At 43.8% G+C, this 24,324-nt stretch overlaps 1 protein-coding gene across 5 annotated transcripts; it reads left to right on the top strand.

The window, feature by feature from the left end:
* On the top strand, positions 1–18,610 carry LOC132389561 (zinc finger protein 227-like). Of its 5 annotated transcripts, none has more exons than XM_059962034.1 (3): positions 1–822; positions 2,222–2,368; positions 13,353–18,610. In XM_059962034.1, exon 3 carries the CDS (start codon positions 13,917–13,919, stop codon positions 15,540–15,542), a length of 1,626 nt encoding a protein of 541 aa, XP_059818017.1. In that variant the 5' UTR covers positions 1–822; positions 2,222–2,368; positions 13,353–13,916; the 3' UTR covers positions 15,543–18,610. The 5 variants fall into 5 exon arrangements, with proteins under 5 accessions (XP_059818017.1, XP_059818015.1, XP_059818018.1 ...); XM_059962032.1 differs by having other exon boundaries at positions 2,218–2,368; XM_059962035.1 differs by lacking the exon at positions 1–822 and adding an exon at positions 840–1,197.
* The last annotated feature ends 5,714 nt before the right edge of the window (positions 18,611–24,324 follow it).

Genomic DNA, 24,324 nt, shown 5'->3' with positions numbered 1-24,324 from the left:
GGTGGTTAAGAAGGCAAATGACATGGTTGTCTTTATTAGTTGAAGCATTGAGTTCAAAAGTCGGCAAGTTGTTTTTCGGCTGTTACGAGCCTGTTACTATATACTAATAAAGGTAATGGTTTTAACATCAAAACCAGACTCCAGTGTGAATTCTATTGCGGCTGGTTCGTTTCTAAAACTTTACAGTTCGCAACAAGGCTTTATAAAACAGGTTATACCACATCTGGAGTGTTTCATACAGTTCTGGTCGCCCCCATTCTCGGAAGGATGTCGGGGCTTTGGACAGGGCACAGAAGAGGTTTACCAGGACACTGCCTGGATTAGAGGGCATGAGCTATAACGAGAGGCTGGACAAACTTGTGTTGTTTTCTCCAGAGCGGAGCAAGCTGGGGTGAGACAGGATGGACGATTATAAGATTACGAGAGGAATAGATAGAGTGGACAGACGATGTATTTTTCCTGGGGGTTGAAATGTCTAACACATTTAAGGTGAGAGGAGATATGAGCGGCAAGTTTGCTTCTTTCCACAGACGAATGAGTAGCTGGAGTCTCTGCCTGGGAGAGTGGGGGGGGGGAGGTGGCTCCAATCCTGCACGTGATCCCGTTTGCCCCTCCCATTTAACCGTAGATTGGCAGCACCTGCGCGTCAGTTTCCGAGGCCCCGCCTCCCGATGATGTAACAATCTCTTCGCGCATGTTCACAGTCTCCGGGTGGACGGTGTTATCCTCTCCGCTCAGTGGGTCGGCTGTATTACCGGGAAAGACTTTCGTCTCTTCCGTCGGGATCACTGTCTGCGGGCCGAAGATATCACTTTCCCATCGGTGAGTATTGAGACCGATCCCGAGCGGGGAGATCCGATGTTGGCCGTGAGCCCCGAACTGAGGGCCAGGAATTCAATTGTTTCCCAACTATCTGGGCTCGTCAGAAATGTGTCGACTTCACTTAATCTGCATTGAACGATCCAAACCAGGAGCCCAGGTTGTCTGTTTCCGCAGAATTGAAATGGAAGTCCCGCCGACAGGTCTCGTGAGGCTGTGTGCCGCAGATTCGCCCCGCCCTCCGCGTTATGACGCCAGATCACGTGGTGCGATTTTGGCCAACGAGTCCCATTAACTTGCCCGAACTCGTCTCGCTTCCTGAAGCTCCTCACATTTGTCCTGGAGGTTTATGGCTGTTGTGTGTTCTCCCGGACTGGGGTGGGTGAGAAAGGAGAACGTCCCAGGTTGTGGGGATCTTTGATTTCACTGCCTGCTTTACCGAGGGACTGGGAAGTCTCGGGGGGAGAATGGTTTCAGCCTCAGCTCCACGCAGTAGAGCTGAGCCCCACATAACTCCTGCAAGTTTATCGTCCAGCGACTGCGGTCGGTCAAGTACAGACAAGACAGGATCTGTAATACAAATTTCCTGCAATGGTCCAGTTTTAACCTGGAAATGGAGTGATAGTATAACAGTAAAGGAAGCACAACTTGACCTTGTAAATGATCCTGGAACCGATTTGACTGTTATTCCCGGAAATGTGTCCGGTGCAGTTGTTGCTAACAAGGCTTACAAGAATAATCTCAGGAACGATCGGATTTATGTTTGAGGAGCATTTGATGGTTCTTGACCTGTGCTCGGTGGAGTTCAGAGGGACGGTGGGGGTGGTGGAGGGATGTATGGTTAATAAACCTACCGAATGCTGAAAAGCCTGGATACAGTGGACATGGAGAGGATGTTTCCATTAGACAGAGCATCTGTGATCTGACAGCACAGTCTCAGTATAAACTTGCTTCCCTTTAAAACTGAGATGAGGAAATTATTTTGGCCAAAAGATGTCTGATATTTGGAATTTGTGATTTTGTTTGAGGATGCCGTTTGGGTATATTTGTGACAGATTAATATACTGATGATTGCTGAGTAGCTTCAGGGTTACAGGAGGAAGACAGGAATACGTTGTTGGAATAAAAATCAGCCCTGGTTGAATGGTGGACAGACCAGATGGATCGAATCACCTAATTCTGTTCCTGTGTCGTATGTCTTACCATGACTGAATGATGGCTCTTTCTTATCCCATATCGTCTGTGTCATGTGAGGGACAATAAAAGATTGTTCACTGAGATCATTATATTTGCCTTCAATGGTTAAATTTCAGTGAGTTTTATTCCTAGTAACATTAAGCAGAAAAGTTTGGTCCTCTTTTGTATTGTTAACATGCTTCATTATCTTTCATGTTAAAGTTAGACCTGCAGTGACAGATTTATTGGAAGAAAAACCACAACTGAAGACGAGGGAACAGCAACAAGTGAACCAGCCCGAGGACTGAGAGCACCAACTGGAGAGGACCCATCTGACTTGGAGATTCCAGTGATTCAGTCAGGAGAAAGTTTGGTGAGTCTCATTTACTCAAACACTGGTCCTTTAGACATTACATACCTGCACAAAGGAAGGTAGGAAATAGTTGGGAGTGAGACTGAATATGCCCAGAAGGACCAGTTAAGCCTCTGTCAGACCCAGTTGTGAAGAAGCCCCCCCTTATATTCCCTTTAAACTTTTCCCCTTTCACACTTAACCCATGTCCTCTGTTTTTTTTCTCCCCTCGCCTCAGTGGATAAACCCTGCTTGCATTCACTCTATCTATACCCATCCTAATTTTATATACCTCTATCAAGTCTCCCCTCATTCTTCTACACTCCTAAGAATGAAATCCTTACCTATTCAACCTTTCTCTGTAAAACAGTTTCTCAAGTCCTGGCAGCATCCTTGTCAACCTTCTCTGCACTCTTCCAACCTTACTAATATCCTTCCTGTAATTCGGTGACCAAAACTGCACACAATACTCCAATTTCAGCCTCACTAATACCTTATACGACCTCACCATAACATTCCAACTCTTATACTCAATACTTGGATTTATAAAGGCCAAAGGATTCAACAGATGGGAGATGCCAGAGAGTAGTGGTGGATAATTGTTTATCGGGATGGAGGCCAGTGACTAGCGGGGTGCCTCAGGGATCAGTTTTGGGCCCAATGTTGTTTGTAATATACATAAATGATCTGGATGATGGGGTGGTAAATTGGATTAGTAAGTATGCCGATGATACTAAGGTAGGAGGTGTTGTGGATAATGAGGTGGGTTTTCAAAGCTTGCAGGGAGACGTATGCCGGTTAGAAGAATGGGCTGAACGTTGGCAAATAGAGTTTAATGCTGAGAAGTGTGAGGTTCTACATTTTGGCAGGAATAATCCAAATAGAACATACAGGAATTGAGGAATGCAGAGGAACACAGAGATCTAGGAATAACAGTGCATAGTTCCCTGAAGGTGGAGTCTCATGTAGATAGGGAGGTGAAGAAGGCTTTTGGAACGCTGGCCTTTATAAATCAAAGCACTGAGTACAGAAGTTGGGATGTTATGTTAAAAGTGTACAAGGCATTGTTAAGGCCAAATTTAGAATATTGTGTGCAGTTCTGGTCACCGAATTATAGGAAAGATATCAATAAATTAGAGAGAGTGCAGAGACAATTTACTAGGATGTTACCTGGGTTTCAGCACTTAAGTTACAGAGAAAGGTTGAACAAGTTAGGTCTCTATTCATTGGAGCGTAGAAGGTTGAGGGGGATTTGATCAAGGTATTTAAAATTTTGAGAGGGATAGATAGAGTTGACGTGAATAGGCTGTTTCCATTGAGAGTAGGGGAGATTCAAACGAGAGGACATGATTTGAGAGTTAGGGGGCAGAAGTTTAAGGGAAACATGAGGGGGTATTTCTTTACTCAGAGAGTGATAGCTGTGTGGAATGAGCTTCCTGCAGAAGTATTAGAGGCCAGTTCAGTTGTGTAATTTCAGGTAAAATTGGATAGGTATATGGATAGGAAAGGAGTGGAGGGTTATGGGCTGAGTGCGGGTAGGTCGGACTAGGTGAGATTAAGAGTTCGGCACGGACTAGGAGGGCTGAGATGGCCTGTTTCCGTGCTGTGATTGTTATATGGTTATATGGTACTAAAAGCTCTCTTTACTGCCCTATCTACATGTGATGCCACTTCTGGGAATTTTATATCAGTATTCCTAGATCCCTCTGTTCTAGTGCACTCCTCAGTGCCCTGCCATTTACCTCGTATGTTCTACCTCGGTTTGACCTTCTAAAGTGCGATACCTCACACTTGTCTGTATTAAACTCCATCTGCCATTTTTCCAGCTGGTCCTGATCTCTCTGCAAGCTTTGAAAACCATCTTCACTGTGCATACACCTCCAATCTTTGTATCATCAACAAATTTGCTGACCCTATTTACCAAATTATTATCCAGATCATTGATATAGATGACAAATAACAATGGACCCAGCACTGATCCCTGTGGCACATCATCAGTCACAGGCCTCCACTCAGAGTAGCAATCCTCCACTACCACTCTCTGACTTCTCCCATTCTCAATTTCCAATCAAATTTACTACCTCACCATGTATACATAGTGACTGAATCTTCCTAACTAACCTCCCAAGTGGCACCTTGTCAAAGGCCTTACTGAAGTCCATGTAGACAACATCCACTGCCTTGCCTTCATCCACTTTCCTTGTAACCGCCTCGAAAATCTCTAATATATTTGTTAAACATGACCTACCATGCACAAAGCCGTGTTGACTCTCCCTAATAAGTCCCTGTCTATCTAAACAATTGTCAATCCTATCTCTTAGTACTCCTTCCAATAGTTTACCCATGACTGACATTAAACTTACCAGCCTATAATTTCCTGGATTACTGTTAGAGCCTGCTTTAAACAACGGAACAACATGAGCTATCCTCCAAATCTCTGGCACCTAACGCGTAGATAATGACATTTAAATTGATCTGCCAGGGTCCCTGCAATTTCAACATTAGTCTCCTTCAGGGACCGAGGGAATACCCTGTCAGGACCTGGAGATTTATCTACTCGCCTCAAGGTAGCAAGCACCTCCTCCTCTTCTATCTGTATAGGTTCCATGACCTCAATACTTGTTTGCCTTATTTCCATTGACTCCAAGCCAGTTTTCTTAGTAAATTCAGACACAAAAAAACCATTTAACATCTCCCCAATTTCTTTTGGTTCCATGCATAGTCGACCACTCTGATCCTCAAGAGGACCAATTTTATCCCTTCACTATCCTTTTGCTATTAATATACCTGTGGAAGCTCTTACTGTCCTTCACCTTGACTGCCAACACCACCTCATGTCTTCTTTCAGCCCTCCTGATTTCTTCCGTATTTTTTTGCACTTTTTATACTCCTCAAGTACCTTATTTGCTCCGTTTCTCATATATGCCATACATCTCTCCCTTCTTTATCAGAGTTCCAATATCCATCGAGAACCAAGGTTCCTTATTCTTATTCACCTTGCCTTTAATCCTGAGACTTTGTTCCTAGTGTGTCCTGATGGGCCATCTGGAAATGATTTAAGCTGGTGACAACCCTGTTTTCCCCAGTGGGATAACTCTCATGTGGAATCGGGCTAATGGTCGGACCTTCAACCAAGTGAGTCCAGTCTCCGCTGTTAGTATGGCCAGTTTACTCTTCAGAGTGCTATTGGCTCTCTCCACTCTGCCAGTGTCCCGTGGGTGGTGTACGCAGTGGAATTGTTGCTGGATAGCTAGTTTGTTACATACTCCTTCATTTACTTTCATCATAAAGTGTGGGCCATTGTTGAACTCAGGGAATTATTTCCCTTAATAATACCTTCACAACAGTCAGCAGTATTAATGGTAGTTGGAACAGCTTCAATCCATCTACTAAACACATCTATAATACCTACGCAGTATCTATAGCAATGTACTCTAGGCAATTCAATAAAATCAACTTGTAGACATGAAGAAGATCCACATGGCAAGGGAGTCGTACCCGGTGTGCAGGGTACAGGATACCAACCATTCCCTCCTTTCCCAGGTGTGTTTAATTATGTATATAATCAACCAATATTGGTAAAAACTGTGTAGGAACCCAGACATGTCCCACTGGGTGATCCAAAAACCTAGGTTAGGGTCTTTCTGGCACCCCACCTGGGACCACAGTTTTCATTCCTCCTCAGAGACGTCCCCCTGAGAAGAACAAAACTCGAGGTAGCTGTAGAACGGTGAGTAAGTTGTTTACAAAGGTGGCATTACTAATGGGGTGGCCAGAGGAAGTCAGGAATCTCCACGTTCCCAGAGAGCCCCGTAGTCATGTACAATCCCAAATGCATAACGGGAGTCTGTGTGAACGTTCCCACTTTGGTCTGTTGCTGGGATACAGGCATGAGTCAGAGCAAACAGCTCAGCCTTCTGGGCGGAGACAGCTGCTTCAAAAGAGGCCTGTTCAGTTACTTCACTGTCCGTCACTATCGCATCGTTTCCCTGCTGGATCCACAAAAGAGCTTCCATCGTCATGAAACGGTGTCTCAGGCTAGAGGGGGTATTGCAGAATGGATGGGAGAGTCTGTCCTTCTTTCACAGTGATCCGGACGGGCTAGAGGGGGTATTGCAGAATGGATGGGAGAGTCTGTCCTTCTTTCAATGTGATCTGGACGGGCTAGAGGGGGTATTGCAGAATGGATGGGAGAGTCTGTCCTTCTTTCACTGTGATCTGGACGGGCCAGAGGGGGTATTGCAGAATGGATGGGAGAGTCTGTCACTGTGATCCGGATGGGCCAGAGGGGGTATTGCAGAATGGATGGGAGAGTCTGTCCTTCTTTCACAGTGATCCGAATGGACTAGAGGGGGTATTGCAGAATGGATGGGAGAGTCTGTCACTGTGATCCGGATGGGCCAGAGGGGGTATTGCAGAATGGATGGGAGAGTCTGTCCTTCTTTCACAGTGATCCGAATGGACTAGAGGGGGTATTGCAGAATGGATGGGAGAGTCTGTCCTTCTTTCACAGATCCAGACGGGCTAGAGGGGATATTGCAGAATGGATGGGAGAGTCTGTCCTTCTTTCACAGTGATCCGGACGGGCTAGAGGGGGTATTGCAGAATGGATGGGAGAGTCTGTCCTTCTTTCACAGTGATCCGGATGGGCCAGTGGGGATATTGCAGAATGGATGGGAGAGTCTGTCCTTTCCCAGTGATCCGGACGGGCTAGAGGGGGTATTGCAGAATGGATGGGAGAGTCTGTCCTTCTTTCACAGTGATCCGGACGGGCCAGTGGGGATATTGCAGAATGGATGGGAGAGTCTGTCCTTTCACAGTGATCCGGATGGGCTAGAGGGGGTATTGCAGAATGGATGAGAGAGTCTGTCCTTCTTTCACTGTGATCCGGATGGGCTAGAGGGGGTATTGCAGAATGGATGGGAGAGTCTGTCCTTTCACAGTGATCCGGACGGGCTAGAGGGCGTATTGCAGAATGGATGGGAGAGTCTGTCCTTTCACAGTGATCCGGACAGGCTAGAGGGGGTATTGCAGAATGGATGGGAGAGTCTGTCTTTCTTTAACTGTGATCCAGATGGGCTGGAGGTGGTATTGCAGAATGGATGTGAGAGTCTGTCCTTCTTTCCCAGTGATCCGGACGGGCCAGAGGGGGTATTGAAAAATGGATGGGACAATCTGTCCTTCTTTCCCAGTGATCCAGACAGGCCAGTGGGGATATTGCAGAATGGATGGGAGAGTCTGTCCATCTTTTACAGTGATCCAGACGGGCTAGAGGGGGTATTGTAGAATGGATGGGGGAGTCTGTCCTTCTTTCACTGTGATCCGGACGGGCTAGAGGGGATAATGCAGAATGGATGGGAGAGTCTGTCCTTCTTTCACTGTGATCCAGACAGGAGGGCTGACTTCATTGACTGCAATTGCCTAGAGATGGGGTACAACGTATTGTGTTTGGTCAGTATTAAAAGAATGTCTTACCAGATGTCCCGTCTTCACCTCAGACTCCTTCCCGTATCAGAGTTGGCCCACGGCCAAGTCTTGCCAGTCTCCCTCGGTGCTGGAGGCTTGTTTCGTCAGGGTGTGGGCCAGGAGCCCTCGGCTCTTTACCTTGAGCCCAGGGCAAACCCTGAAGGTGGTATGGGTTACCTCCAGTCCTGTCTGTCACCAAAAGAAATCTGGAACTTCGGCCAGAAATGCAGTGCCGTCTCTTCCTTTAACCTCTCCAATCACCGTGACTGGGAACTTCTGTCCCTTGAGGGGTTTCCTCAGGTGAGCACCACGTAGGGTCATAGCACAGAGTCACATGAGAGCTGGCTACTGGCAGAAGGGGTTCAAATGTGGTGGAGTCCAGATAAAGTGCCCACCACTGGGTGGTCAGATGAAGCTATCAGTTGTTCGCAGTTCCAGCATGATATCCTTGTCCATGTATAGAATCTCGACTTCCAACAGACAGAGCAAGTCTCTCCCTACAAGATTACACCCCCGTCTGGTGGTGACTGTAAATGAAACCTCACGCTGGTTCCCCTGAAATTCCACCTGCAGTGGCTGGGTATGTGAATACATACGTTCTGTGCCTTCGAACCCAGACAGAGTGATTGTAGCGTCTGATAGATGGAATCCCTTTGCTGATACTATTTCCTGATCGAGAGTGGTTGTGGTCGCCCTCATATCAATCATAAACGGAATTGAAATTCCAGCACCTGTCAATATTACATTGGGCCCTTACTAAGGGATGATACTCACAGTAGGAGGCATCCTTGCTTGTCAATTTCTAAATGGGTTGTTGTCCCCACCTGCCCCTTTGTAGGTTTTTGTTCCCATTTCTGATCCCCAGATGTAGCCCGCTTGCGTCCTTCTTCCTGCTGAACATGTACACTTTAAATATTAGTTCCTTTCGGGGTTGATCAGGAATTGAAAATCAGGTTCCAATAATATGTCAAAGCTCGTCACATTCGATTTTGGTCATTGTCAGGCCAATCCATATTATCTGTTTTAATCATGTTGGCTTAGTTGGTAAGTTTTGGAGCAGTAGGGCATTAAACTGGGAGTACAGATTCCCATTATTAAAAGGCTTGGTCTCCTGTGAAAGTGCCGAAGTAGGCCACAAATCGCTCCCAATAGTCTGGTCCTGATTCCCCAGGGTTCGGATTGCATTCAAGTACTTTAGTGATTTTTACAGGTTGCTGGCGAGCCCTTTCCAGGGCTTGAATGATCTGGTCTGTCTGTTCATTCTCAGTATGGTTTCCCGCCTGTAACTCCTGATGGGTTTGGTATCTCAATTCTGCCTTCCATTTCCCCCCTCATCAGCTGAAAGAATCATGCAGGAGAGACTGAATAAATCTTGTGGAGTCGCATTCAACATTTGTGTAGTACTGCGGACACACTGAGCAAACGGTGCTGGTTTTTCTTTTCTATCTGGGGCCTGATTCATGATCATTATCATTTCTTAAGGCTTCCAGGGTGTAGACACAGGAATCACTGAGGGCCGAACCCCCTCTTGCTCGTGGATTAGGCAGCATTTGGCTGGGCAGTTGTCTTTGTGGAGCCACTAACACTGGGGTTTTATTGGATTCTTCCCTCCCTGTCTCGGAATAATCTTCGGTATTCCCTTTTGGGATCTCAGGGTGTTGAGACATCCCCTTCCCTGTGCCGCTGTTTTACCTGAGCGGCCACCGTATCTGGGTACTGGGTGGATTGGGGTTCGGGGGCACTGGGTGAACTTGGCCGCTGGTAAGGTAGGAGAGTTACGGTGGGTGCCCACTCCTCAGCATGGCCACTGTCCTCAAACAGGGTCGGTATGACAGACATGGGTTTGTGATCCCTTCTTTCCCTGTAAGTTTGAACTTTAGACTGATATTCCTGCCCTTCTCTCCTATCTGGACCAACCTCGGTTTGCTTACGTTTTTCCTGCTCTTGTTTTTGGTGCCCATTCACCCATTCACGCTCCACTTTTAGCGTCTCCCAACCTTTGGCGTTCCTTCTGCAGTACATACCTCTATCCCTTTCTCACATGTATTATTCCTCCCACTTGCTGATAATATACTGTTCCACTTTACATCTTCATTCAGCCCATCTGCTCAGCACTCCCTGTATTGGGATCATGTTTGTGACTCCAAATGTTGAAGTTGAATAAAACTCGGCAGACCAGCTTCTTATCGTCACCACAGTTCATTTTCCAGCAGGAGTTTGTTAAAGGGAAGGCATGTAAGCACTGCCACCTTCTGACAAGTGGACTGACTTAGTGAGGTTACAGCCATATATTTATACATAGTAAGCCCCATACATTCCTATTGCAAGATGTTATTTGAACTGGTACGCCCACCAAGTCTGTTGGCTCCAAACTTAATTAGATAAGAGAGTTTGCTAACTGAAGGTTTTAATTACAGATGGATATACTGTCCAGTCCTTATCAGTTACTCCCTTTGCAAGGCCCTGACTTAATTACAAACAGATGTTTATTCCTGTCCCCATCAGTGAGTCCTCCTCCCTTTACTCAAAAGAGGGTACAATGTATAATGTTATCAACTAATGAGGGTACAGTGTATAATGTTATCAACTAATGAGGGTGCAATGTATAATGTTATCAACTAATGAGGGTACAGTGTATAATGTTATCATCTCTCAGTGTATGTCTCTGCAAGCCATAGAGAACTGGTAATGAACCTGTCTTAGCTAACCACTGAAGACAGTGTTTACTTTGGTTCAAATATTCCTATTCAGTCCCAACTGTTCTTTTAGCCAGAGATTACATAGGTTCAAAATGATTTTTTTTTTAATATATCCTTAATTCATCAGGAGGGTTCAGGGGAAATGTTTATGTCCCATAAAGAAACTGTTGTTACCTGTGTGTATTGTGGCGATGCAAAAGTTGCTGGAGAATTTACAAGTGGGAAGAAGTGGAGTGATATTTGGAAATCTGACTTTTTCAACATAATTTAGCAGGCAAACCACTTATGGACAATGTGCAAAAGCTCTGGTAAGAAAGTCCTTCATTAGCTGTTGCAGTCCCGCTACATAGGTTGTGTGAGAGAGCAGATGAACTCGATCAAACCCAGAGGAGATCATAGTTCTTATTGACAGTGTTAAAATGAATACCTCACTATATAAAAATCACAGTGCACATGTTGTCACTTGGTAAAAATAAGCACAGTACATGATTTATGTGCACACTGGTCATTAGAAATTAGAGGGGGTATTGGATGGAAGGTGCAGAGACTGCCAGTGTCCTTGATGCCCTCACCTACAAGATGTGCATCCAGCTGCAGCTTGTAGCCCTGAACTTGAAGGAGCTGGGACTTGAAATTGATGAATTCTTGATCAGCTGGGAGTCAGAGGGGGTGATGCATGTGACATGAAGAGAGGTGAGTTACACTCAAGGTGCAGGACACAGGAAACTGGGTGAGAGTCAGGCAGGTGAATGAGGTTAAATAGCCACCGAAGAGTACTCTTGTGGACACCCCACACAACAGCATTTGGACCACTTTAGAAACTGTTGGGGATATTACCTGGCAGTGGAAAGTCAAATAATTGATAGGGGATTCATTAGTTATGGGAATGGAAAAAGAAGGGGACTAATATCCTAGTATTGAGGCTTGCTGGAGCTAGTGTGGTCAGAGGGTGAAGTGGATAAAATAAGTTGTAGGGGGAATGGGAGCCAGAGTGACAGAACAAATAGTGGAGAGGATGCATTGAGTGGAATTGAATTGACTTTATTACATACATACTTCATACACGTGAGGAGTAAATATCTTTACATTACTCTCCATCTAAATGTGCAATGTGTAATTTATAGTAACTTATAATATATTGTTTATACATAGAAGAGTCAGTATAAAATCAACATGCAATTGTATCGGCATGAATTAATCATTCTGATGCCCTGGTAGATGTCCTGGTGATGCCCTGCCCTGGTAGATGTCCCAAAGCCTATTAATCCTTTTGCTGTGGTACCTTTTCCTGGATGGTGGCAGTAGGAACAGTTTGTGGTTGTGGTGAATTGAGTCTCCAATATCCTTTTGGCACTCTTTACACACCTGTCTCTGTAAATCTCCGGAATAGTGGGAAGTTCACATCTGCAGATGCACTGGGCTGTCTGCACCACTCTCTGCAGGGTCTTGCGATTAAGGGAAGTACAGATCCCATACCAGGCAGTGCTGGACCCAGTCAGGATGCTCTCTATTGCCTCTCTGTAGAAAGTTCTTAGGATTTGGGGCCCATACCAAGCAACTTCAACCATCTGAGGAGAAAGAGGTGCTGCTGTGCTCTTTTCAAAACACAGCCGGTATGTACAGAGCATTTGAGATCCCTGGTGATGTTTATGCTGAGGATCTTAAAGCTGTTCACCCTCTCAACTCCAGATCCTTTGATGGCCTGTCTCCATTCCTCCTGTAGTACACAATCAGCTCCTTTGTTTTTGTGACAATGAGGGAGAGTTTGTTTTCTTGACACCAGTCAGATGTTGTTCAGACCTCAGATATTGAACACTCAGCTCCTGAATTGCTCCCAGAAACTCCAGCCATTGCTGCCCTGTTGTCACTCCTACCTTTTCCCTTCCAAACAAGTTTGGCCAGCTTCTCTGTCACAGAAACATGGGGGAGTTCAGTACGGAAACAGGCTATTTGGCCCATCTAGTCAATGCTTAAAAAACCATTTAAGGTATCTATTGCAACTACCTGACTGGGACCATCGCCTTCCATACACGTACCATCCAGGCTCCCATCCAAACTTCTTTCAAATGGTAAAACTGAGCTCACATGTACCCCTTGTGCTGACATCTCATGCTCTCATGACCAATTCAGTGAAGAGCTTTTCAATGTGCTCCCATTAAATGTCCACCTTCCCCGTTTACCCATGCCCTCTAGTTGTCATCCCACCCAACCTCAGTGGAAAAAGCTGCTTGCATTTACCCTATCTATACTCTCATAATTCTGTATACTTCCAACAAATCCTCATGCAGTGTTTAATTACCTTGTCTATGTTTAGAGCATGTTTTAGGTGTATCTGATGATGAGGGGCATTGATCGTGTGGATAGCCAGAGGTTTTATTCCCAGGACTGAAATGGCTAACACGAGGGGGCATTGTTTTAAGGTGCTTGGAAATAGATACTGAGGGGATACCAGGGGTAAGTTTTTTACACAGGTAGTGGTGGGTTCATGCAATACACTGCCAGCTATTTGTGTGAGAGTGTTTCAGTTACTGCGGGGCCAGGAACCCATACAGCTCAGTGGGAACAGGGAACAATACCAGTGGAGAGAGTCAAACTGAGCCAGGTCACGGATTGGAGATGGCAGAAATGCCCCATTCATATAGAGACAGGAAGAGCATCAGAGAGTTTGATGGACATTCCAGATACCACCACTCTGCCCAGTCAGGAGATGATTTCTCTCTCCAACTTGGGTTGAACTTCACTGTAACAGTGTGATGCCAGATCACACCTTGACAACTTATGTGAACTCATCTGAAATGTTGTCCTTTACTCATTGACAGATATTGTAAATCTTTTTACAGGTCAAAAATGACAAGGAATTTGTGTACGGGAATCTAGAGCTCAACACACCAGTTTTGCTGTCTCTGTCCAGATATTTAAGAAGTGGAGCGAGGGATTCAATCGACCATCCTTCCTGCTCAGACTGTGGGGAGGGATTCACTCGGTCATCCTTCCTGCTCAGACTGTGGGGAGGGATTCACTCGATCGTCCTTCCTGCTCAGACTGCGGGGAGGGATTCACTCATCATCTTTCCTGCTCAGACTGCGGGAAGGGATTCACTCGATCATCCTTCCTGCTCAGACTGTGGGCAAGGATTCACTGAATCGTCTGACCGACTGGCACACCCGTCATTTTGCACAGGGTGGAACGATTCATCTGCTCAGACAGTGGAAATGGAATCACTCGGCCTTCTCAACTGAAGGTACATCAGCTAGTTCACACTGGACAAGGCCATTCACCTGTTCTGTGGGTGAGAAGGGATTCAGTCGGTCATCGCACCTGCGGACACACCAGTCAGTTCACACTGGGCAGAGGCTGGTCATCTGTTGAATTTTGGGGAAGCATTCACTCGGTCATCTGACCTAATGGCTCACCAGCGAGGTCACACCGGGGAGAGGCCATTCACCTGCTCGGAATGTGGGAAAGGATTCACTTGCTCATCTAAACTGAAATTACATCAGCGTGTTCACAGTGGGAAGAGGCCATTCACCTGCTCAGACTGTGGGAAGGGATTCAGCTGGTCCTCTCACCTGAAGGTACATCAGCGAGTTCACACTGGAGAGAGGCCATTCACCTGCTCAGAGTGTGGGAAGGGATTCACTATGTCATCTAATCTGAAGATACATCAGAGAGTTCATACTGGAGAGAGGCCGTTCACCTGCTCAGACTGTGGGAGGGGATTTACTTGCTCATCCAAACTGAAAGTACACCAGCGAATTCACACTGGGGAGCAGCTGTTCACCTGCCCGGACTGTGGGAAGGGATTCACTTGCTCATCCGAACTGAAAGTACACCAGCGAGTTCACACGAGAGAAAGGCCATTCATCTGCTTAGACTGTGGGAAGGGCTTCACTCAGTCATCCCATCTGAAGGTTCACCAGCGAATTCACACTGGAGAGAGGCCGTTCATCTGCTCGGACTGTGGGAAGGGATTCGCTTGCTCATCCGAACTGAAGGTACATCAGCGAGTTCACACTGGGGAGTGGCCGTTCACCTGTTCATACTGTGGGAAGGGATTCAGCTGGTCTTCTCAACTGAAATCACATCAGCGATTTCACACTGGAGAGAGGCCATTCACCTGCTCAGACTGTGGGAAGGGATTCACTGCGTCATTCCACCTGAAGGTACATCAGAGAGTTCATACTGGAGAGAGGCCGTTCACTTGCTCAGTCTGCGGGAGGGGATTTACTTGCTCATCCAACCTAATGGCTCACCAGCGAGTTCACACTGGGGAGAGGCCATTCACCTGCTTAGACTGTGGGAAGGGATTCACTTGCTCATCCGAACTGAAGTTACATCAGCGAGTTCACACTGGGGAGCGGCCGTTTGCCTGCTCAGACTGTGGGAAGGGATTCTCTGTTTCATCCCAGCTACTGAGTCACCAGTCAGTTCACACTGGGGAGAGGCCATTCATCTGCTCGGACTGTGGGAAGGGATTCACTCAGTCAGCTCAACTGAAGGTACATCAGCGAGTTCACACCGGGGAGAGGCCATTCGCCTGCTCAGTCTGTGGGAAGGGATTCAATTGGTCATCTCACCTGCAGAGACACCAGTCAGCCCACACGGGGAAATGGCCATTCACCTGCTCAGTCTGTGGGAAGGGATTCACTTGGTCATCTAAGCTGAATAGACATCTGCAAATTCACACTGGAGAGAGGCCGTTCACTTGCTCTGTCTGTGGGAAGGGATTCACTGAGTCATCTGAACTGAAGATACATCAGCGAGTTCACACTGGAGAGAGGCCGTTCACCTGCTCAGTCTGTGGGAAGGGATTCATTCGGTCATCTACCCTGAAGGTACATCAGCGAGATCACACTGGGGAGAGGCCGTTCACCTGCTCAGAATGCGGGAAGGGATTCACTCGGTCATCCGCCCTACAAGCACACCGTTCAGTTCACACTAGGGAGAGGCCGTTCACCTGCTCAGACTGTGGGAAGGGATTCACTTCATCATCTGAACTGGAGAGACACCAGCAAGTTCACACTGGGTAGAGGCCGATCTCCTGCTCAGAGTTTGGCATAAGATTCTCTCAGCCAAATCAACTGAATGTGCATCATTGAGTTCACACTGGGGAGAGGCTTTTCACCTGCTGTGAATGTGGGAAGCGATTCACTCAGTCATCTAACCATATGCAACTCTCACTTCGGCTAGCAGCTTAACTTTTGGAGTGATAGCTCCCCAACCCAGCCAACTTAAGAAATCTCATTTGGGTGGATGCTTCATGATGTGTCCCGTTCCAAATCAGTACACTGAAATAATAAACTGTACACAATATGTGATTAAACAATTGAGATTTATAACTCTTACTTTGCCTATAGGGTTAGTAAAGAAAACAGAAAGAAAAAGGGCTCACTCTCTCCATTCACATCTTCTCATCTCTCCCCAGCAAAAGGTGGTGAAATTCTCTCTTCCAGACTCACAGGAAAGAACAACATTACTGCCATTGGATAGCCCCGCACTCCAAAATCCTGTTATCACTAGTCATAACCAAAATATTGCTGCTACAGAGAAACCATTACCTCAGCAGTGAAACATGACAGAGAGGCCGTTACATTAGCAGTGAAACCTTACAGAATGTTATACTTGTGACACACTACCGGGTTTACACTGGGGAGGAAGTTTCAATGAGCTGCACGCTGGATATTTCTCCATCACCATTGCTGAATGCTACTTCAAGACTGACTGTTGGTGCTGAACTCTGCAATTATTGCTGCTGCTGCTCACCACACCCAGTTCTGCACCCTGGTCACTGGGCATGGGAGGAGTTTCTTCTGCTGCACATTCACCTTTAATGGGACTGGAGTTTAATATTCTGCAGCTGAGACAAATAAATCAGTTCTATTTTAAATTTTGTCTTTGGAACTCTGTGAGTTTATAACACAACTAGTGTACTCAGTCCGGCTGGACCCTGCCAATGATTCTATTCCTTGACAGTCCTTTTAAATCCTCCCCTATTGTTCATCTCCTGCTTCCCTGTGCTGATGGGTTCCAAGCCAGTGGTGAAGAGGTTTCCCTTAAATTTTCTACTGACTGATGAAGTCACATAGATTGCAGTTCTGTCTCAGATGTTCTTCACCCCTCAAATCTCTGGGCTGACGAAGAATGACACTGGGAGTTAACCTCCTTATTCTGGGCACATTTCCATATTTTGGGCCGTTTTCCCTGCTTCTAAAGGGTTGTTAGAAAACACCACTCTCCTCTAAAGACTAAAAGCCAAATGGGAAACCATCCATTGGATGTTCAACGAAGCAGGGTCCACACATTGCAGAGTTTGGGGGTCTGGACAATGGTCGGGATAAGAATGTATGCCGGTACATCGTTGGGATGTCTCCCATGGAGGGTCATACTCATTCCACTGGTTAATGTTTTCTTCCAGAGTGATGATTCATTTTTCTGAGTTGGCCTCTCATTTAAGTTTTCTGGTCTTCTTAGCACAATTGCACATACACTCTTGGAGTGCTGAATCCTGTTTACTTTTGAAGAAAGTATACACCTAAAAGTTTTATCTGACTGTTGTGTGATTTTTTTTTTCATTTGTGTTATTCCTCTTCCTCCTGTCTAAGGTACTGTTTGAGTGTAAGTAGTCTTTTTTGAAGTTTTCTAAAGTTCTTATTTATCTTTGTAAATTTTACTGATTGAAGTGGGACTAAGGTATTTTTATTTAGAAAAAGTCAGTGTCTGTACTGATGAAAGTGTTTATTGCCTTCGTTGTATTTGTTAATTATTGAGCTCTGTTTGGGTTAGGGTTAGGGTGTTCCTTCACTACACCCCCTCTCGCAGTTTCACCTATCACCTGCCACTTCTTCCACCCCTCTCACCCCAACACATTTTCCTCTGACGTCTCATCTTTTTTTTCCCCAGTCCTGATGAAGTGTCTCACCCCGAAATGTCAACTGTTTACTATTTCCCATATTTTCTTCCTGGCCTCCTAGGTTCCTCCAGAATTTTGTGTATGTGTTGCTTGGATTTCCAGCAGCCACAGATTTTCTCCTGTTTTTGATTAAAAACAAAAGCAGGGTCAGCGGCAAGGAAACAGTGGAAAGATCGGAAAGCTTTTACATAACTAACAGGAGACAACTGAAAAATAGAACACAGGAGAGACAAGATGAAAAATTAAGGTGTGAGCCAATAATATCAAGTATCAATAGCTGCTCATATGTAGAAATATTAAAAAAGAGGCGAGTTGATATTGTACCACTGGAAGATGATGCTGGCGATAGAGTAAAGAAATAGCCACCGAACGTAACAAGTACTTTGTGTCATTCTTCACTGTATAAGACAATAAGACATAGGAGCAGAATTAGTCCATTCAGCCCATCAAGTCTGCCTCATCGTTCTATCATGGATGATCCCAGTTCTCACTCAACCCCATGCACCTGCCTCCTCGGCATATCCTGTAATTCCCTGACTGATCACAAACTTTTAGATTCTGCCTTAAATGCAGTTACTGGCGTGGCCCTCACCGCTGTCTGTGCTAGAGAATTCCACAGATTCACTACTCTCTGACTAAATAAAATTCTCTTTAACTACTCTAAAAGGTCGCTCCTTTTGAGGTTGTGCCCTCTGTTATGGCTACCCCCACCATACGAAACGTCCTCTCTTCATCCACACTATCTGGACTTTTCCACATTCGGTGGGTTTCAGTGAGATTTGACACCCCACCACCCGCATTCATTAAACTTAGGTCAGTGCAGGAGTACAGACACAAGGCTGGGAAATGCTCCTCAGATCTTAACCCCTTCATTCCTGGAATCATTTTCTTGAACATCTTCTGGACTCTCTCCAAAGACAGCACACGTTTACCGAGATATGGGTCCCAAATGCTCTAATTGCGGCCTGATAGGGCCTAACAGCATTATTTCCTTGCTTATATCTATATAGTGACCAGTAAGCTGCTCACGAATCGGCGGTTTAATCAGCTGGACAAGGATTCCTCCGTACCCTGGAGTGTATTTAAAGTTGAAGGGCTAAACCCTCGGGGCTCTGTCGGCCTGGTCCTTGCGCAATGAAATTACGGCCGAGTTATTTCAAATTGTACAAGAATGTGTAATTTCTACTGCTTTTGGTGCTTTTTTTCAGTTTGATTAATAAAATTTCTAGTTTTGTTGAATCTTCCTGCGTGCAGCGTGACAATACAATTCACAAATTCCAAAACTCGAGCAGTTCGCAGTTAAGCCTCCTCTGTTATGATATGAAACAGCTTCATACGTTTAAGCCGCCAGAAAAGCCGCAGACAGTATTTTAGATTTTGTTTCATGACCCTGGAATCTTATGCAAGTCATGCTTCCCTGATGTTGATGCCGGACCTTTAATTAGTGATTTATCAAATACCCAACATTGATCGCTGCGACGCATCACTGGTCCCAGTCCTGTACTCCTAAATAAGGACATCCCCCATCCCTCTAGCACATTGTGCCCCCTATCACGATGTCAATATCAATGCTCCGGTAGTGAGTGCCTAGCACTGCGCATTCTTTTAACTTTTGTTGACATGCTCATAAACTCAGTTCAATTCGCGAAACATTATCGCCCAATCCGGCTCTTCAGAATCCCTTCTCTGCATCTCTCACCAATAATATGAGGCTCAGTTCCCCAGCTCCTCCTTATAGCCCTTCGGATGTAACGGCAATGCTAGAAGTCTCCGGGTATTGATATTGTTTTTAGAGTATAAATTAATATATTTCGACCAAGATTACACACCCCGCGGTCCTCCAGAAACGCAAAGAATACTCCGAAGTAAAACGAGCATTAAAAAAAAATAAGATTAGATTTCAAACTCCGTACGCTGGTAAACTTCGAGTGTTTTATGACAATGGGATGCAGTTGTACCAGACAGTGGAAGAGGCGACTACAGACATGAAGGCCAGTGGGTTGCCCGTCAGCATGACCAAAACGAAAGAAAGCCTGGTTGAGGAATTGTCCCGCTCGGCTTGGGATATAGTGCGAGAAACGAGAAGGCAGGAGGCGGGAGGAAGCCGAGGGAAACATATCAGGAAGAGACCGGGAGTTTCCCAAAGACAGTCCTCACCCCCTTCAGAAGAGCCATAAGATTTGGCTAACTTTAAAAATGTTGAGAAGCTAAACAGAAGCAAAAGTACACGGTTATATACCTATCTCGAGAAATACATTATAATGTGGATTTTATATTTCTTAGCTAACACGAGGAAATCTACAGATGTCGGAAATTCAAACAACAACACATACAAAATGCTAGTGGAACACAGCAGGCCAGAAACGTCGATAGCGCTTCTCCCGACAGATGCTGCCTGGCCTGCTGTGTTCTACCAGCATTTTGTGTGTGTATTGTTGTTTATATTACTTAGTTGTTATTCTCTATTTGCTCACTTACTCCTTTTTTCCCCAGCAAAATGAATATATATATATATATATATATATATATATACATATACATATGTGTGTGTGTGTGTGTGTGTGTGTGTGTGTGTGTGTGTGTGTGTGTGTGTGTGTGTGTTCATGTCTATCTATCTATCTATATATAGATAGATAGGAGTACACAGGGAAATCTTTTCTGTGTAATGGATTTGTTCACTGATATTTAAGAATACTGCAATGGGGGCCCTCAACTCACAAGTAGGAGGGGTGATCCCCACAGCTAGACATTTCCTCTAGCTCAACGCAGGGTCGTCTACTGGAGACCTCAGCCTTGGAGTCACACGTTTGTTGCCATTTTTGTTATTATTTGCGTTTGTTGGTTCTTATTTGTTCAGGGAGTAGATCGACTAAGTTTTATTGTAATTTCAATGATACATTGACAGATAAATACAGATGGATAAGGACAAGGTAAAATTAATTTCTTTTAATGCAAATGGGCTATTAAATCCAATCAGACTTAAGAGAATTTTATCCAAAATGAAAAAAATGGACAAGCACATGTGGTATTTTTACTGGAAACTCATTTAAGTGATAATGTTGATTTTGACCTACAAACAAAGAATACTATATGGAAACTAAATTCAAGTCTACTAAATGATCCGTACTTTCAGGAACAAATTAAAAAAGAAATTGGTCTCTACTTAGAATTTAATGATAATGGAGAGTTTTCACCTCCGATTTTATGGGATACTCTGAAGCGGTCTTAAGAGGGAACATTATAGCGATATCTTCAAATAAGAAGAAAAAAAAATAAGGAATAAAACATAAGGGGATTTACAAAATAAGCTGAAGGAACTAGAGAAAAAACACAAATTGAATTTAGTACAGGATACATTAGGGGAAATTACAAGAATTAGGAATAAAATAAATAATTTGGCAACGAAAGAAATCAGGAAAAACTAAAAGTTTCTGAAACAGAGACATTATGAAAGTGGATCGAAATCTATGAAAATAATAGCGTAGAAAATGAAAAAAAAACAGAACATACAATTCATAGAATTAGGGACCCAAGAACGAAAATGATAAAAGATAAGCTAAGTTAAATTCAAGAAGCTTTTGAAGTGTTTTACAAAACACTATATTCCAAAGCTTCAGGGGGAAGCATAACCCAAATTGACACCTTCTTGAATTCTCTAGAGATACCCACTTTGAGCGAAGAACAAAATAAAAGGATGACTGATGACACAACTGAAGTTGATTAAAAAGCTGCAATTGGCAGGTTTAAATTAAGCAAGTCACCAGGATCAGATGGGTTTACGGCAGAGTGGTACAAAGAACTTAAAAATGAGCTAATTCCTGTTTTACTCCCCACACTGAACTGGGCTCTAAAAAAGGCACAAATGCCACCCAGTTGGAAGGAAGCGATAATCTCAGCCATACCGAAAGAAAGCCAGGATAAAATGAAATGCGGGTCATTTAGGACAATATCCGTTCTTAATGTAGATTATAGGTTATTTACCTCCATCGTGGCCAAATGATGAGAGGAGTTTCTACCCATACTGATGGTAATGATCAGACTGGTTTTATATGACAACGCCAGACACAAGACAGTATACAAAAATACTTCACATTATGGATCATATACAAAAAAAATCGAAGCAATAGTGGTAAGCATGGACGCTGAAAAGGCATTTGATTCGTTTAATTGGAATTTTCTCTGCAGAGCTTTACATAGATTTGATTTCCAAGACAATTATTAGAACTATACAGACACTATATGACAATCCTACTGCTCAGATTAAAGTCAATGGATGTTTATTAAATAGTCTTACCCTAGAAAGGGGTACGAGACAGCGATGTGCATGGCCACCACCACTCTTCGCACTATCTGGAACCATTAGCTCAATACATCAGACAAAATGAAGATATCAGGGGAATTACTATTAAAGGGACAGAGCATAAATTGGCTTGAATTGTGGATGACATTTTGATCTATCTAGGGCAACCAACACACTCTTTACCTGAATTGATGCAATTCTTTGAACAATATGGTCCATTATCAGGATACAAGATCAACATAGATAGAACCCAATTACTTTCATATTACTATAGCCCACCAAGAGAAATTGGAAGTCGATACTCCTGGGCGTGGTACACAGTCGTTCAAATATTTGGGCATCATTATGCTAAAAGATTTGGCAAAATTATCACAATGTAGTTATCAGCCGTTATATAAACAAATTAAGCAAGGTGTGACATGATGGAGTCTGATTACTTTTTCCAGTCTCAGTGCAAGGATTGAGTCCATTAAAATTAATATTAGGCCCAGAATGTTATATCTCTTTCAGACCTTACCAATAGGGATGAATCAAAATCAATTCAATCAATGGAACAAGATGCTATCAAGGTATATTCGGCAGGGTAAAAGGCCTAGAGTTCGTCTCAAAACTTTGCAATTAGTAAAGGAAAAGGGGGAATGGGGCTTGCCTTCTCTTAGAGATTATTATTTTGCAGCACAGTTGAGAGCTGTGGTACGTTGGTGCAACCCCTCATCTGACGCTCAATGGAAAAAACATTGAGGAGCGGGTACTTCCCATCTCCATACAAGCAATTTTGGCTGATAACAACCTGCAAAGTTACATAAATACTATTGATAACCATGGGTGAAATTGACTCTTAAAATATGGAAAACTACTATAAAAAAATATAATCTAGAGGGAGATATTGCAATTCTTAGATGGAGTGCATATGACTGATTTTACATCAAATAAATTGGATGCTAGATTTAAGGACTGGACAGCTAAAGGAATAACAGTTATTTGCAACATAATGAAAGAAGGAACACTGTTCAGTTTTGAAATGCTTAAAGAGAAACATTTATTAGAAAAACAAGATTTTATTCGGTATTTACAGATGCGACAATATGTTAATAAGATGCTTAAAAATGTAACCAAGGCAATTACATGCTTGATTGAACTCTTTAGAAAAGCATATAATTCAGATAATGGTAGTAGAATCATTTCAAGCATGTATAAAGGAGTGTCAAATCTAAAACACATTCGACTTCATACATTAAATCAAAATGGGAGAAGGAAGGAGAGTAATTATATCTGAGGAAGAACGGACAGCAATATGGAGGTATCAATGGAAGTGTACCAATTCACAGAAATCGAGGGAGTTCGGATGGAAAAACTTAAAAAGATATTTCATTACACCTTCTCAGAAATCCCATTATGATGGTAACCTCCCTGTTTGCTGGAGAAATTGTGGAAATCAAAATGCAAATCATTATCATATTTTTTGGGACTGCCCTGTTATCAAAAACTATTGGAGGGGGATACATAATGCCCGAAGTAAACATCTTTAAATGTGAAATACCCTTGGAGAGTAAGACCATATATTTTGGATATATACCTAAAGAATGGGTGAAAAGAGTTAAATATTTAATGAGTATACTATTGGTGGCATGTAAAAAGACACTTACTTGGAAATGGTTATCACAGGAGATCCCAACTTTAAATACATGATGGAAATTACAATGGACATTTGAAAAATGGAGAAGATAACAGCATCTGTTAACCATAAGCTGGGACAATTTGATTCATACTGGGCAAAATGGTTTAACTACATAATGCCTCATAGGCCTGATTTTAATCTCACAAATCAATGAATCTTTAAAAAAAATCACTCCCTACTTGTAAATTGTTCTTTCCTTTTGCTTGTTTTTTTCTTTCCACTGTTTTCTATAAGTGTATATCCCAGATAAATACTTTATGATTTTGTGATATATATGATTATAGGTGTACAACGTCTGAAATACATCTTATGGAGCTGTTTGTTTGATGAACTTGTTACATATCCCGTAACTGGGTATCTGATCAGCAGAGAAAGAAGAATCCGTTGGAGTCTGGTGGTACCAAACTAAAGGTGTTTATTAGTACACTACACAATACAATATCAAAAATGCAAATATACATATAAAACAAGATAGCAGTAATAAACCTAAAAGTGTAGGAATAATAATAATCAATAATAAACAAGCTCTATCAATATCTAGGGTAAATGAATTGTCATAGTAAAGTATAGAGTTCAGTTCATAAATGCTAAGGTGTATTGAAATCGTTGGAGAGAGAGAGAGAGAGATAGAGAGCGAGCGAGATGTAACAGCAACAGCTGAGGCAGGAAAACCTTTTGTGTTTTTCTTAATCCGGCGTGTCGTTGTGGTCATTCAGTTATGACCCCTCTGTTCTTCAGCTAGACTATTCTTCTGTGGTGGACTTGTCACTCTGGCATGAGTGGACTCACATACACAAGTCCCCGCCGGCCCTGCTGTAACACTGTGAGCTTTGCTGACCGATCTCCTGGTTCGGTCTCCGAAGCCCCCACCTTTCTGTGGGTTCACAACACTCAGTCAGTGTCCACAGGTGTGTCTGAAGGATA

This window comes from Hypanus sabinus, unplaced genomic scaffold, assembly GCF_030144855.1.
Source record: "Hypanus sabinus isolate sHypSab1 unplaced genomic scaffold, sHypSab1.hap1 scaffold_602, whole genome shotgun sequence".
NCBI lineage: Eukaryota > Metazoa > Chordata > Chondrichthyes > Myliobatiformes > Dasyatidae > Hypanus > Hypanus sabinus.
This window is presented reverse-complemented; position numbering and strand designations above follow the sequence as displayed.